Source organism: Pelodiscus sinensis, chromosome 15 (assembly GCF_052426305.1).
Source record: "Pelodiscus sinensis isolate ZL-2025 chromosome 15, ASM5242630v1, whole genome shotgun sequence".
Classification (NCBI taxonomy): Eukaryota; Metazoa; Chordata; order Testudines; family Trionychidae; genus Pelodiscus; species Pelodiscus sinensis.
Genome location: NC_143066.1, coordinates 40,986,645 through 41,002,035, shown reverse-complemented (window position 1 = coordinate 41,002,035; position 15,391 = coordinate 40,986,645). Strand labels below are relative to the sequence as shown.

The 15,391-nt window shown below is 52.8% G+C and overlaps 1 protein-coding gene across 2 annotated transcripts in view; it reads right to left on the bottom strand.

Annotated features, from left to right (window-relative positions):
• PRKCB (protein kinase C beta) overlaps positions 1–14,790 on the bottom strand; it is a 249,261-nt gene extending 234,471 nt beyond the window's left edge. Inside the window, exons 1-2 of one of the 2 annotated variants that reach the window (XM_075899914.2) lie at positions 14,514–14,790; positions 12,314–12,345 (exon numbers count right to left, since the gene is read on the bottom strand). In XM_075899914.2, coding sequence (XP_075756029.1) covers positions 12,314–12,345; positions 14,514–14,683 — 202 coding nt within the window. In that variant the 5' untranslated portion in view covers positions 14,684–14,790. The remainder of the gene's footprint in view (positions 1–12,313; positions 12,346–14,513) is intronic. The other variant, XM_075899913.2, reaches the window with a different exon arrangement.
• Between the last annotated feature and the right edge of the window lie 601 nt (positions 14,791–15,391).

The following is a 15,391-nucleotide window of genomic DNA, read 5'->3' as shown; positions in this document are numbered from 1 at the left end:
CCACTTCTGCATCCTCCCTCCTGCCCAGACCCCCCCCCCCACACACACACACTGCTCCTGTACCCTACCAGACCCACCAACCCACTTCTGCACCCTCCCTCCTGCCCAGGCCCCACATCCCAAGCTCGCTTCCCAACAGCCCCATCCCACACACCGAGCCCCTCAATTTTGGCCCCATCCCAGAGCCTAAGGCGCAGGAACGTACTGGCACTCAAAATAGGCCCGGGAAATGGGCTGAGAATGGCCCTCCCCATGACATCACCCCTGCGTGCCCCTCAAGCCCCGCCCCCGTATCATCTCCAGCACAGGCGGCAGGTCGGGCTCTGCGTGCCACATACACCGTGGATGCGGAGCCACTCGGCGTGAAGGGCAACGGCGTGCGGAGACGACAGCCCACCGGGAAATTCCCGGTCTCCCGCCAGGCCAGTCCACCCCCGCTAAGGAGGTCCATAAAATCCACCAGCTCAAGCCCCCCTTAGGCAACGGTGTGCGAGGGAAGTGTCTTTGTTTCTCAGTTGGGGGCCACGTCAGTGAAGTTGGGGGGGGTATTTTTTGCTTTTCACCTTTGTGCAGCCCCTGACTGATTTTTCCATGGGTCAGTGGCCCTCGACCCAAACAAAGTTTCCCCACCCCTGCCTTGTACCCTGTGGAGCCCCACAGACCTTGACAAGAGCCAGGGTAGGCGCAAACATCCACCCACCCAGATCAGATTGCAAGATCCAGGCCTGAGATAATAGCTACTCGATTTGCTGGCAGGCACAGTAAGTTGGAAGACTAAATGCTAATACAAAACTGTGTTTCTGCAAAGATACACAACACTCTACTGGTCTAAAAATCAAGCGTTTTGTGTGTGTGTAAATGCTTGTTTTCAGAAGTATTAACTTCAACACACCTGGTGACTAGGGTTCTGGCTTTCCCTATTCAACAGGAAGGGTGAAAAAAAAAAAGAGGAGTCCTGTGGCACCGTAGAGACTAACAAATATAGATATTTAGTATTGGGAGCTTTTGTGGGCAAAACTCACTTCCTTCAGACGAGCTAGAAGCTGGAGACAAACTGACCCCGGAAGTGAGCAAGATGTTACTCTATGTCCCTGCGCCAGTTCCCTGACGCCATGTTTACAGTAGGAGATTATTTCGAATTTACTACATTCGACTTCTGGGCACTCGATTTTACAAATTCAAACTTCTGTGTCCCCCCTACGGGGACGAATCAAATGCAGTCCGAGGCAGGCTCTGTTCATGCAGACGTGCTACCTCAGACTCAGAGCCCCAGGAAGCACACTGGGGAGCTGCAGGAGGCCTCCTAGAGACCAATTAGTTCAAATTAGCAACACCAGAGCATCCACACTAAGATTATTTTGGACAGACAATTTGGGGAATAGCATTACTCCTTGTGAAAAGCAGGACTGCAGAGTTCGAATTCCACAACCCTTTATTCCAGAATAACGGGCTTGGTAGTGTGGACAATTCGACCTTGGGGGGTTATTTCAGATGAAGGTCCTAGTGTAGACCAGGCCTGACACACGAAAGTTGTTCCTAGGATCACGTTTTTATTGTTCCACTAACATTTGAGGTTTCCAACATTTTCCCCTTCTATTTGAAAAAGCACCGAGAAAGCAACAGACCCACCACAGAACAGCCTGGTGGTTTGGGGCGGCACTAGGATGTGGGACACCCAACCTCAAGTCCTTACTCCAACCGATTTGGAGCAAGGATGGTCTCGGAGGTGCGTCCACAGAACACCAGACTCCAGAGACGTCCCTCTTGACATTCCACCTGAGGAAGTACCCCAATTGCAGGAAGCGTGTCATCAAAGCTGACCTGTGGCCAGGAAGAGTTTTGATTTCAAGGCATTTGTATTTTTCTTGTTTAGTAAGTACATTTCGGAACAGCTCAGAGAAAACAGAACCAGGGCATCAACATCCCAAACGTTGAGACGTAAGGTTTGAGCCTACATGAAACATTCGATTATCCGTCCGCCAGCATTCGTAACTGTAGAAGAATTTAATCGCCAAACTAGTGGTCATACTCAGCAATCGGGGACGGTTCAGGGAATGGGAAATTATCCCTACTGGGACAGAGCAGCAAGAAACAAAGAAACAGAGGATATGCCCGACCCACTACCCATGGACAGCAAGGCGAGTTTTTCCTGTTGCTTTCAATGGACCTTATCTCAGTCCTATTACCGCCCCCTGCTCCAGCAGGAATACCCGATTACTGCAGCTAAAATCATTTTTTTAAAGTGACAGCTATCTGTTCTCAGGAGAGTAGAAAGCAAAATCCATCACCATTAAATTGCAACAGGGGGGGAAAAATAGATTTCCTTGATGAACTTAATGGATTTTTGTGCCTTTGTAAGATGAAAGGTGCTAATTAAGTCACAGCCTCTTAATGTACCCAAGTGATATATACCGCAACAAAAGGAGCATTTCGACAAGGCATCTGCAGACGCTTGAAGGTCCAGAATTCCCTCCCCATCCCAAAACATCCCAAAACGAAGGCAATTAGGGAGCACAAGAACCACGGCAAAAATAGGGGAGAATTAGAAAGAACCCCCATTTGTCGCCTGTTCTAAAGCTGACTTTGGAGAAGGCCTCGCTCTGTGACCTAAATTCAGAAGGTTATCTTCTGCTTTTGGGTCTGTCAACCATATTTTTATTCAAAATGCTGCAAAAAAAAACTAAGCGCCATCTGGAGAAGCAGGCAGCGGACTAGACCAGCTTCCCCTTTCTATTTCTACCTGCTCAACTGCACCCTAGCAGCAAAAAAAGTTGGCCCCCTTTCTGCACAAGCCGACTTCCTTGTTGCAAGATCCCAGCCTATTAAGAATTGTTCCACTACAGAGGCATCCCAACAGTCTTCAAAATGATGTTTTCAGTGTCTGCAGCATTACATAATTACCATCGTTTGTGTGGCAAAAGTAATTGTCGTACCATTTTTAATTAGTCTTTATGATCACTAACATTTCTCCAGCCTACAACTAAATTGCTGGTTTCAAGACAGCTCTGTATGATTGGAGTTTGTTTTGCTTTATTTCTCGCTCGCAGTCAATAAAGACACATTTTGAGTAGCGACGTGGAGTTAAGAGAGACAGAAACAAGGCAGACTATAGCGCCGGTATGATCTGCAAATTTAGAACACACTATGGGTTTCACTTCCGTTTGGAGGGCAGCGGAGGAGAGGGGGGAAGGAAAGGGTGGGTTTTAAAAGGCAGATAACGAGAGAGAAACACTCGCTGAGAAGGTAAGCTCTTCCGTGTCCGATCTGGCTTCTTCGGTTTTGAACCAAGTGCTCAGTTTGAAAACGAAGCCAAAAGGAGAAAGCTGAATGGTAAGAAGAGTGAATATTTTGCTTCCAAACTTGGCCTAGGTGAAACACTCAGTGAGCACACCTCAGACAGCCTAATTACACAGTCACAGAAAATCACCGAAAAATAAAATTGCCGCCTCAGAGCTAAACTTCTATGAGTAACTAAGGCGCTTTGTTGGTTTTAGAAGAATCGAGATTCTTCTTTCCTAAACTGCTCTGTACAGTCAAAGGCTGCAAGCAATAAATGGAGCAAGTTATTTAACCTCCACAAGTGAACAAGAGCCCCCCTGCCTGGCTCTTCAGCTCTAGGTCAGTGGTTTGATTCTTGCCGGGGTCAGCAGCAACAGAAACATGGCTCCATATTGGCTGGCAACAAGCCAGCTGCTAGGCAAGTCCAGTTCCTAGAGGCTACCAGCACAACTGGCAACTTCTGTGAGCAGTCTCAGCAGAGGTACCAAGGATTGAATGGGCCATGGGCACCAACCGAGTCAGACTCACAGAATAATAGACCTGGAAAGGACCTTGAGAGGTCATCGAGTCCAGTCCCCTGCCCCCACAGCAGGACCCAGCACCGTCTAGCCCATCCCTGCCAGGTGTCGGTCTAGCCTGCTCTGAAATATCCCCAGTGATGGAGATTCCACAACCTCCCCCGGCGATTTATTCCAGTGTTTCACCACCTTGACAGTGAGGAAGTTTTTCCTAATGTCCAACCTCAATCTCCATGGCTACAATTTAAGCCCACTGCTTCTTGTCCTTCCATCAAAGATCAAGGAGAATAATGTTTCTCCCTCCTCCTTGTAACCCCCTTTTAGGTACTTGAAAGCAGCTATCATGGCCCCTCTCAGTCTGCTTTTTTCCAAACTAAGCAAGCTCAATTCTTTCTTTCTTTCTGGAACCCCTTGCCAGAGAACGTGGTGAAGGCCAGGCCTTTAACAGGGTTCAAAAACAGCTCGATAGATTCATGGAGGTTAGGTCCATCTGCGGCTGTGAGCCAGGATGGGTAGGAATGCTGTCCCTAGCCTCTGTCTGTCTGGAAATGGGCGACAAGGGAGGGATCACGTGAGGATTCCCTGTTGCGTTCCCTCCCCTGGGGCACCTGGCATTGGCCACTGTCAGCAGACAGGACACGGGGCTGGATGGACCCTTGGTCTGACCCAGTCTGGCCGTTCTGATGTTATGTTCAGTCTCCCCTCAGAGGTCATGTCCTCTAGACCTTTAATCGTTTGTGTTGCTCTTCTTTGGACCCTCTCCAATTTCTCCACGCCAGATCTGAGACTTGTGAGCTAAACAGACGCAGAGCAAACCAGACGCCACTGCCCAGGCCACTGGCGCTCTGGGAACAAACAGAGGTTTGGTCCTCCAGGGCTTTCAAACCAGCCCCAGGTTTCTTTTAATTGAAAAGGGATGAAGATCTGACTCTCGGCAGAAAGAGAAACGTCCGTAGCAAGACAGCAATTTCTGGGAAGCCGTGTTACAAGCGAGCTCTATAGAAGCACAGAGAAAGCTTGGTGACCCGCCACTCATTGCTCCTGGCCACAATACCACCGCATCATTAAATGCGCGCACCTGACTCCCGCCTGTCCAGCCAGCTGTCCCGGGGCTTCAACAGCCGGTGCCTCCTTCCCCCTCAGCCTGCTGCGAGCAGCCGGGAGCCGGAGCTGCCAGTAGGAGGTGGAGACAGAGAAATAAGCTTTTTTATCCAGCACATGCCATTCACCGGCCACCCCCAATTCCCCACGAGTGCCGGATAACAAAGCTTTCACTGTACCGGGGTTTCCGTGCATGTTATGGTACGGCCTAGCAACTCCAACAAAGGGGCGGGGCCTCGTACTCTGCATGGCACAGATACCGTTGCCCTGAGTGATGTGAGCCGGCCCCCGTCAGAAGAGGAGCTCGGTTTCACTAGCAGAACTCCGCGCTACCAGAAAAACCACTGGCCAAAACTTTCCAAAAATAGGAACCTAAACTCTGATGCCTAAATACACCTGACTTCGGGCGCCTGTTTTTAATTTTTGGTTCAGCCACTTGCATATGGGAGCGCCTACCCCCATGCACTTAACGTGACCTCTTTCAGACCATTCCGTTAGGAATCCCTGAAGGCAACGCCGCGAACCACTCAACACAAATGAAAGGCCCTTCCCGATGGTCTCACTGGATCAATAAACCAGTGACAAGATCCTTTCCACCCCCCTCCAAGCCCGTCCTACACCATCGCCATGGCATGGAAAGAAAGGCACATTACAGCTCTGTCGGAAGCAACGGGAACACAAAGTGCTAAAAAAGTCACAATCTAGGCCAGATTAAAGCTTTCCTACATTTCAGTAACGACAGATTAAGACAGCCTCAAAATATCCATCTGTATCGTCTCTTTGCTCATACACAACCAGCGCACGCTGAACTTTGGCCACGTTCTGGCAGCTCCAAACACATCCAGAGTCCCCAAGAGAGGGCTACATTTTTCCAATATTTCCATTTCTCAACTTTATTCTTAGCTCCTCTGTATCGATGGGCCATGTTCTTTTCTTGGATGCAGCATGAATGCAAGACTCCTGCTGGCTAAAGGAATATATATTCTTCTGTCATCTAAAAGGGGAAGTTACCCAGTAAGTTTAAGACACCCAAGAAAAAGATCCGCAATTAGTGTGGAATTAATGATCTCTTAGACATTCAAATTACTACTAGTCAGTCTCCCCAAACTTAATACAGGACGAGTCACAGCAATTAATAAGCTAATGCTTGTAGATGTCCTAGAAGAAAGCAAGGCACAATGAAAGCCTATTTAAGCAGGTACAGGCAGGAGGAGGCAGTTTAGAAATGTGAAAGGCATCTACTTCAGCCAAGTTTCCTAAACAATGGAATAAAAATAGTTGGGAAATATTAACCTGGAACTGAATTTGTATCAAGTAAATGGAGAGTCTCAAAACCTCAATAGCAGTTTACTGTAAGGCACCTAGACCTATGAGAAAGGAAACAGAACTAAGTGGAAACTCATTATAGCATAGACATTTGACATAAGGCAAGCTGTTCCTAAGGGCCCAGAGGACCAAGATCCCGACCGGCAGGCCTATGCAATAATGAAGTCGTAAGTGACAAAGGACGGATTCCATCAGCTGTATGACACTTCCATAGAAACAAGCATTTCATTTTATTGAAGACAAGATCGATTTCCAAAGCAAAGTGCCTAGACACAGCAATAGAACGTGCAACTTCGTATGGCCAAGGCAGAATAAAGTACCAAGTGCTCCTCATTTTAGCTTTTAAGCAGTGAGGCTGATGGACAGAATGGGCTTGTGGTTAGACCCTGGACTAAGACCCAAGAGATCTAGGTTCAACTACTGAATCTGCCTCGATTCTTTCACGGTGGACAAGTCGTAGACTCCCTCCAGGTCTCAGCTCACCATTGGTAAGACGGGTATAAACCCTCCAGCCCTGGGTGTGTCTTGTCTAAGAAAGCCAACTCTTGGGGACCAGGTCATCTGCTCCAGGCCCCTAGCACAGTGAACCCCCATGGACAGCCACTAATGAGATACGAGAGATTTCAGTACCCCGACAGGCTACGAGAGACATACACCGCCCTTCAGCTATTGCAGGGGGTGCTTCATGAAGTTAAAGCTCTTTAGAGAGTCCAAGTTGGTTTGATGCTAAAATGAGACATCATGGAATAATTTTAGAGTAGGAAAGGCCTCTCACAAGACCTGAGTTACAGATAGGTCCTGCCACTTAGACATAAAGCACTTAGTAAATGCAAGAACCTGCCCAAAAAAACACCTGTCAGGCAACATCCTAGCCTCCAGAAACAAGAGGATAGAAAATGTAGCACTTCATTGACAGGTAACAAGGTAGGAATGATAAATATCTAATACTGGCCGGAGTGGGACGGGGAGGGACTGGCCCCTATGATTCTAGACCTAGGAGTCACAGTTGTTTCTTACAGCCATGGAAGAAATGAGAACTCTTTCTGGAGTTTTCATGGACTCTCCGTGGTCTAAAAGCAGCAGTTAATTCTAGGCCTTCAGTCTCTAACCTCAAAATACTCCATATTGATTGCCTCTCTTTAAACTTCCTGCCTGCATAGCATGAGGGGGTTTGGCTCTTATAAAGATTAGTATCACTTTTATTAAATTACAGCAGGGAAATCATTACGTTTAACTCTGCAAGCTCTGAGACTATTTTGCATCCACAGATCTCAAAGCACTTGGCCAAGGGACACAAAGTTCTCTGGGATTTTAGCTTGTGATGGTTGGGAAGCTATCTGGGGACAGCAGCGCCTCTTGTGTCTATGCTGCACCCTGCCAAGGGAAGCCTGGGACCGGTCGGGAGCTGCTCGGGGCTACGGGAATGCCAAACAAGGTCTTCCCGCGCGTACCTTTACAGAGGGGGTGGGATTGTCAGGAATGACCGGGTGACGCAGGAGGCTAAACCCTTCTGAGTCGATGGCACTTGTTCCCTAAGTGATGCAGTCGCACATCGACACGGGGAAGAAAAACCCCTGGCACCAAATCTCAGAGCTCACGTCAACCACCCGGGGCTCGTGGAGCTAGAAAGAGCAGTGCAAATGTTCCCACTTGGGTTGGCGCATGAGCCCTTTGCCAGATGTTAGAGGACAGGGCAGCGAGGCTGACAGCCACCAGGGCCACAGGAGCTAGGTGTGGGGGGGATGGCTCCACGCCCATGGAAGGGGCGGGGCCAAGTATGGAAGGGGCGGAGCCAAGGGCAGTCAGCCCTTAACACTGCCCAGAGCACGATGCTGGGTTGTCCTCTCCCTACCAACCCTCAGAGCCCCATGACTGCCATGGCAATTCCCACGCAGCTCCTGGGCCACTCCGAAATGCCAGGCTCCCCCTTGCCCCCCTGGCTGCAGCCTGAACAGAAGCGTCACGCTGCCTTTAGCCCTGCAGCCTCAGCCCGAATCAATTGCCCCAGACTCCCAGCTGCAAGTGCGCCGCAGAAACTCCGGGGAGAGGGGTCGTTTGCCACACCGGCAGGTCAGCCGCGGCACGCTCCCAAGCCTGAGGCAGTCTTTACATGGCCTGTTTGCTGCCCCCACGCTGCAGACCAACTGAACCCCGGTGACCACCACACAGCTCACACCATGGGGCAAGTGCTCCGCGACAGGTTTGCTCAACAGCTCCCCATGGCGCCAAGAGAGGCGTGCGTTCGGCAGCGGCAGAGCTGCACAGGCAGGACGCAGCAAAGCACGAGACGTCCTGCACTGGCATCCGATGGGTCCAGCGATTTCTTTTCTATTAGCGTTTGACACTGGCACGCCACCGGGGCATGGGCAGGGGTGTAGTGCGGCAAAACAAAGTCGGTAGAGGAACCTAAACCCCATGCTCCCCAGAGGAAAAGGGGTACATTTGATTTCACTGCCCGGTATCACACATGCCAGGGGTGCGGAGGGGCAGATACCCCACGTACAAAGCCTCAGAGCAAAAGCTACAGATCACTGGTTGGCCTGGGCTAGGCCACGCTGGCAAGCGGAGGAAAAACCGGCGCGAGATCCGGCCCAGCCTGTAGCAGGAGTGCTCTGTGTCTCTGCTTTTCCTAGTTTAAGCCAGACAGACCCTCCATGCACGTGGCAAGTGTTCTGCAGCGGGGGGAAGCCTGTCGGACTCAGGGATCTCCAGAACTTTGCTGTGAGTGGCCCTCCCCCCACCATGCCCTATGAAAATTGGCTTAGGGACATGAATATGCATAACTCAACGATGCTCTCTGCAAAACAGGCCCCGTGACCTATCGATGTTACCGTTACAAGCTGCTGGATATGTGGCTCCTATGTTTGTGCATGTATCATTCTTGGAAGTGAAGTCAGACATATAAAGTGGGGACCTGCTGATGGTTTGAAATATGCTAACGAGAGCCATTCCTACTGCCCTAACGGCTTGGTGATCGACTCAAGCATCTGGAAACAGCCTTGTTTGTCCTGTAAGCCCAGAAGGTGGCTGATCCTAGAAAGACATGTAACCATGTCACCTGATACTGGGATCCATTTCGAGCCTAGTGTTTGTCCATGGGAAGGGGTGGAGGCCAAACAACAGGTTCCCACTCTGAAGGAAAGTCTATTTAAGCACGGGGAAGCAATTAGCCCTGTATCTTCATCTGGCTTTTTGAAACTGCCTGGCACACCCTAGGAGGGCACAAAAGAACTGAAGAGCTGGAGACCCAAGTCAGAGTAAAAGATGTTTTATTCTGATTTGAAGCTTTTACCTGAAACAAGAACAGCTGTTCAAAGTAAGACTGTGCAGGCAACACCTTTCTTAGCGGATTAAAATTAGCTAGGTGTGTTCTCGTCATTTTAATTTAGTAACTTACTTTGATCTGTCTGTTTTCACTGGCAGCCACTTAAATCCGGCTTATTATACTTCATAAAAACACTTCTGTTCATTTATCAGGCCCAGTGTAAATAATTGTTACCTGGGGGAAAGAGGAAGAGCAACCCCTATGCATCTCTCTCTTTCATTGATAAAGGGAGCAAACCTATGAGCTTTCTCGGTGTAAAACCCAGACTCTGGGCTTTGGCCAGGGGAGACCAGAGGCTCTGATCCAACAGGACAGGGAGGTGGGGAGCCCAGAGAGCAAGAAAGCAGGCATCAGTGGCATGATCACCACATTATGGAACAGTCCCCAGGGGACTTCTGTGATCACTCCAGGCCCCTCACATCTGGGAATCCCATCGAGTATATCTGGGCAATAGAACTGGCCTCACCACGGTGTTTTGGAACCTTTGTTACATTCCAGAAACAGGCCATAATAAAACATCTCCTCTGTCATCCCCTGGCTTCTAGAGGTGGTGGAAAGGCAGGTGTCAGCTTAGATTCAGATCTTGAGATAGCGAGCTCACGCCTCGAGTTTTGCATCTGTGCCACTTCCAAAGTCGGCTGGAGCTCGGTGGGTGAAGTCTGCCAAGACTAGCTGTTCTTGTGAGATTTCACTCCACAGAGCCATCCGTCTCATGCAAAATGGCTGATCTTGGGAGAAAGCCACCAGTGACAATAGCTCTTTGGGGGATACGATTTCATGACAGCAAGATTTCAGTGCCATTACAAATTTAAAAAAAAAACCCTCAGCCCTGACAAACTCAAAAAATAACTCCAGCTTGATGCAGACCTGAATCAAGCCGCCTCAGCCAATGCCTACTTACAATGGGCGTGGGTACGTATGTTACTTAAATACACTGAAGTATTCCCTGCCAAAGGATGAAAAACAAAGTGACACCCTGATTTTATATTTAGTGATCAGCAGTTAAATGGATTTCATGCAATAAGAACACGTCATACATCCCTGAAAACAGAGTCACCAGCATTATCAATACACGAAGAGTTCTGATTATGCAGTTAAGGGGTTTTTTGTTTTGTTTTTGGTTATAAAGCCTTATTTTCTATGTAGTTTAACTCCGCCCTTCAAGTTTTTCAGGCCAGTACAATTAAAACAATAATCCCTGAACCAGACAGCCTACGAGACACACGTTTGCATAGTAGGTTAGGTACATAAAAAGCGCGTTTACCTATCGCCAATGTTTTCCTTGAACCTCATTTGATTTTCACAAAATGACACACGACTAGCGCTCAGTTTAAAAGCGCTGACCAATCCCTTCGATATGGAGGGGGGGGGGAAATGACTAGGTTAGTTCATTGCAACGGCAACGCTGAAGCTTCTGCATACGCTTCGACTGGATGCCTGACTCCGCCATCAATCCGCAACCCACACCCCTTTCAATAGTAATATTCCTCAAGTGGCTATTTACATGTGAGGCAAGAACAAAGCTGTTCCTTTACCCAATACATATTCAGCATGACCAGCCACCTGTCTGCAGAGACACACACCTGTTGAGAGGGTTGGGGGAAGGAGGAGAAAGGCATCGGCCAGGATATCATATACTCAGGCTAAGCTCTCTGCACCCTGCACTAGGCATAACACAATACAGGTTGAACCTCTCTAGTCCGGAACTCTGGCCCGGCAACCTCCGTGGTCCGGCATGATGTCAGTGAGCCGGGGGTCCCCTTATCATGGGTGTGGCCAAGTTTCCTGCCTTCCCATAAAGTTTGTTTCCAGCCCCCAGTCCTGGCTCTCAGGGTTCTGGGCTGTTCTTTAGCTCTAATTGACCCCAAAATGTCTTCTGAGAGCCCAGCAAGCAGTGGAAGGGTTGGCGATGCTGCTAGACCATATTGACCTCCCAGAGGCAAATTCTCTGGTTCGGCACCGGTCAGGTCCGAGGGTGCTGGACTAGAGAGGTTCAAGCTGTAATAAGCTACTGATGACACACAGCAGCTGTCAGTCCACTGCCAGAGCTACCATTAGCCACCTAGTGCCACGCTGCCCCCACGTGCACATTCCTAGGGAGGGCTCAGCCTTCAGTCAATACGGTTGCACTGGATGGAGGCGCAGGTCGCACCCGCCCCTCACTGCGGCAGCGTGGCCTCCTCCCTCTCTGAATACAGACACAGCTGCACGAGAGTCACCATGGCATGTTGGGGAAAGTCACCGCTCATTAAGTCATCAATGAACGTTGTTCACAAAAAGGAACAACTGTGCCCCCCACTCCGCCCCCAAGAGACAGGAATAACCGAGCAGGGAAGCAGCGGGTTTGAGCTGACACTGTCACTGCACTTCCCCTCCAGTCACACCATCCGCCCACACTTCCTGGCTTTCGTCAGTATCTGCCAGTACTTTCAAGCCTCTTCAACCAAGGGGGCTCTTGGTTTTGTTTCTCCAGGCCTGGGCCGAGACGCTCCTGCCCCCGCCCCAGGAAGGGAAGCCCTGGGGGAGCTGGGAGCCACTCGGGCTTCCCATCAGCCCAATAAAAACCTGAGCTGCCTTTTCCCAGCCATATATGAGAACCTCAACGATCATCTATACGGAGGGCTGGAGATTGGCAGCACCCGCTACCGAGCATGGCAGGGACCCACCCCCGCCACTTAGGCATGCATGGGAGGGGACTCTGCCCACGCCCACCCCCACCCCCCCCACACACAGGCTGAAATGCAGTGCAAGGGAAGCACCCTACCTTGACACTGGAATCCTTGCTTCCCAAACCCCCTGCAAAGGGAAAGAGACACACAATGAGCCTCCCGGTGCACCAGCCCACGCTCTCGCCCCCGCCCTTCTCCCCGGGGAGAGCTGCTCACATCTAGGGAGGTGAAACAGCATGACAGCAGCTGGCAACCTGTCCCCGCCAGCAGCTGCCCACGGGGACATTCAAAGGCACCCGTGGGGATGCAGGCAAGAAAGTGCCCAGCAGCTGGCTCAATGCTGCACAAGCAACCTTCTGTGGGGTCTGTGCCCTGCCAGAGGGGAGGCTGGGTGCACCAGGAATGAAGGCGGGTGGCCTGGGAGCAGAGGGAGGCTCTTGCTTAACCATTTGCTCCCCAGCAGCAGGGGTGGATTTACCAGTCGGTAGCAGAGGCATGGGGGGCTCCCAAGTGAGAGCCAGGTGAAATCTGGCTCCCACCTGCCCTGAGAGGGTCCAGGGAGGTGCAGAGTGAATGTGCCAGGGAGCCGGGCATGCCTGGGGTGCACACAGGAGGTTGCCCCTGGGAGGCAGGGGTAGCGGGGGAATACGCAGCGTTCATACGGCTGCAAAAGGGGCACCGAGTCACACAGACAGATCCCTAGGAGAGCAGATAAGCCACAGGGCGCCTGGCAATGCCTGCAGGGCGTAAAAGTGTTCTCCCATGGGATACCTAGCTAGAGGGGGGGCGGCCGGGGTCCCCCCCCAGGAAGCAAGGCAGAGAGGGGATGGCAGTGTATGCCAAGAGATACAGGGAGCACTCCATGGGAGACACGGCTGATAGGGTTCCTAGAAATGCATGCAGAGGGTCCCCTGTGCAGCATGCATGGGACCAGGGGGTACACAGGCCAGGGGGTATATGCTGGAGAGCTCCCCGATGTGGTGCACGGGCCGGGGGGTGCTAGGAGGCATTCACCAGATGAGGTCGGTGCAGAGGGTGGTCAGAGGGGAGTCTGGGGGGTGCTAGGGGGCACTCACCAGATGAAGTCGGTGCAGTGGCTGCAGAAGATGGGCTGAGGAGGGTTTGGGGGGACCCAGGGGGCACTCACCCGATGAAGTTGGTGCAATGGCTTCAAAAGGTGGGCGGGGGGGGGGTTCTGTGGGGCTAGGGGGGGGACTCACCAGATGAAGTCGGTGCAGTGGCTGCAGGAGGGGGGCTGGGGGATCCGGGGGGGGACTCACCAGATGAAGTCGGTGCAGTGGCTGCAGGAGGGGGGCTGGGGGATCCGGGGGGGGGGGACTCACCAGATGAAGTCGGTGCAGTGGCTGCAGGGGGGGGCTGGGGGATCCGGGGGGGGACTCACCAGATGAAGTCGGTGCAGTGGCTGTAGGAGGGGGGCTGGAGGGGGGCTGGGGGACTCACCAGATGAAGTCGGTGCAGTGGCTGCAGGAGGGGGGCTGGAGGGGGGCTGGGGGGACTCATCAGCTGAAGTCGGTGCAGTGGCTGCAGGAGGGGGGCTGGGGGATCCGGGGGGGGACTCACCAGATGAAGTCGGTGCAGTGGCTGCAGGAGGGGGGCTGGGGGGGGACTCACCAGATGAAGTCGGTGCAGTGGCTGCAGGAGGGGGGCTGGGGGATCCGGGGGGGGACTCACCAGATGAAGTCGGTGCAGTGGCTGCAGGAGGGGGGCTGGGGGATCCCGGGGGGGGGGGACTCACCAGATGAAGTCGGTGCAGTGGCTGCGGGGGGGGCTGGGGGGGACTCACCAGATGAAGTCGGTGCAGTGGCTGCAGGAGGGGGGCTGGGGGGGACTCACCAGATGAAGTCGGTGCAGTGGCTGCAGGAGGGGGGCTGGGGGACTCACCAGATGAAGTCGGTGCAGTGGCTGCAGGAGGGGGGCTGGGGGATCCGGGGGGGGACTCACCAGATGAAGTCGGTGCAGTGGCTGCAGGAGGGGGGCTGGGGGGGACTCACCAGATGAAGTCGGTGCAGTGGCTGCAGGAGGGGGGCTGGGGGGGACTCACCAGATGAAGTCGGTGCAGTGGCTGCAGGAGGGGGGCTGGGGGATCCCGGGGGGGGGGGACTCACCAGATGAAGTCGGTGCAGTGGCTGCAGGAGGGGGGCTGGGGGGGACTCACCAGATGAAGTCGGTGCAGTGGCTGCAGGAGGGGGGCTGGGGGATCCGGGGGGGGACTCACCAGATGAAGTCGGTGCAGTGGCTGCAGGGGGGGGCTGGGGGATCCGGGGGGGGACTCACCAGATGAAGTCGGTGCAGTGGCTGCAGAAGGTGGGCTGCTTGAAGAACCGGGCCGTGAACTTGTGGTTCTTCACCTCGTGCACGTTCTTCTGCCTCAGGGCCCCCTTTCGGGCGAAGCGAACCGGGCCCTCCTCGCCCTCCTCGCTGGGGGCGGCCGGCGGCTCCGCCATCCTGCGCCCGCTAGCGGAGCCCGAGCCGCAGCTGGTGCAGATGCTGCGCGCGAGCCGGATGCAGCCGCCAGGCACCTCTGGCTGCAGCTGGGAACGGAGCGCGAGAGACTCTGCCCGCCCCGCCCACTCATCTGCATAGAGCCCGCCCCCTCCTCCCCAGGGTGAGCCCCGCCCCGGATCTTTAATTATATGGCCGCTCCCCCTGCACCAGCAGCTCCTAGCTCCGCCCACCGACTCCCCCCTCACTTCCACGACGTGCCCCAGCCCCGTCTGCAAGGCTGCCAGCCCCTCCCACTCCACTCATTCCAATAGACAAACCCCAAACCCGCCCCCCTCCCGTTTATTTGCATAGTTTGGTCCTCGGCGACAAAGCTGCAGTGCTCCCAGCCCCGCCCACCGGAGCCCTGATTTGCATAATCCTGCCCACCTCCTGACGGGCATCTCTTCCACCTTGATTTGATCGGCAAACTGATCCACAAGGTTCTGATTTCCATAAAAAAAACCCCAAACTTATTGGCATATACCTGCCACACACCCCGCCTATCCTCCCCTTTTTTCCTGAGCTCTGGCACCCAAACGGGACCTCTCCATCTCTTCTTTGCCTATTTCACAGCCCTCCTCCCCACCACCACCATCCAGTCCTGCTATCACAACACCCCCTCCAAGGCTGCAAGTCCCACCCACTCCTCTCTCCATTTATATCGGTAG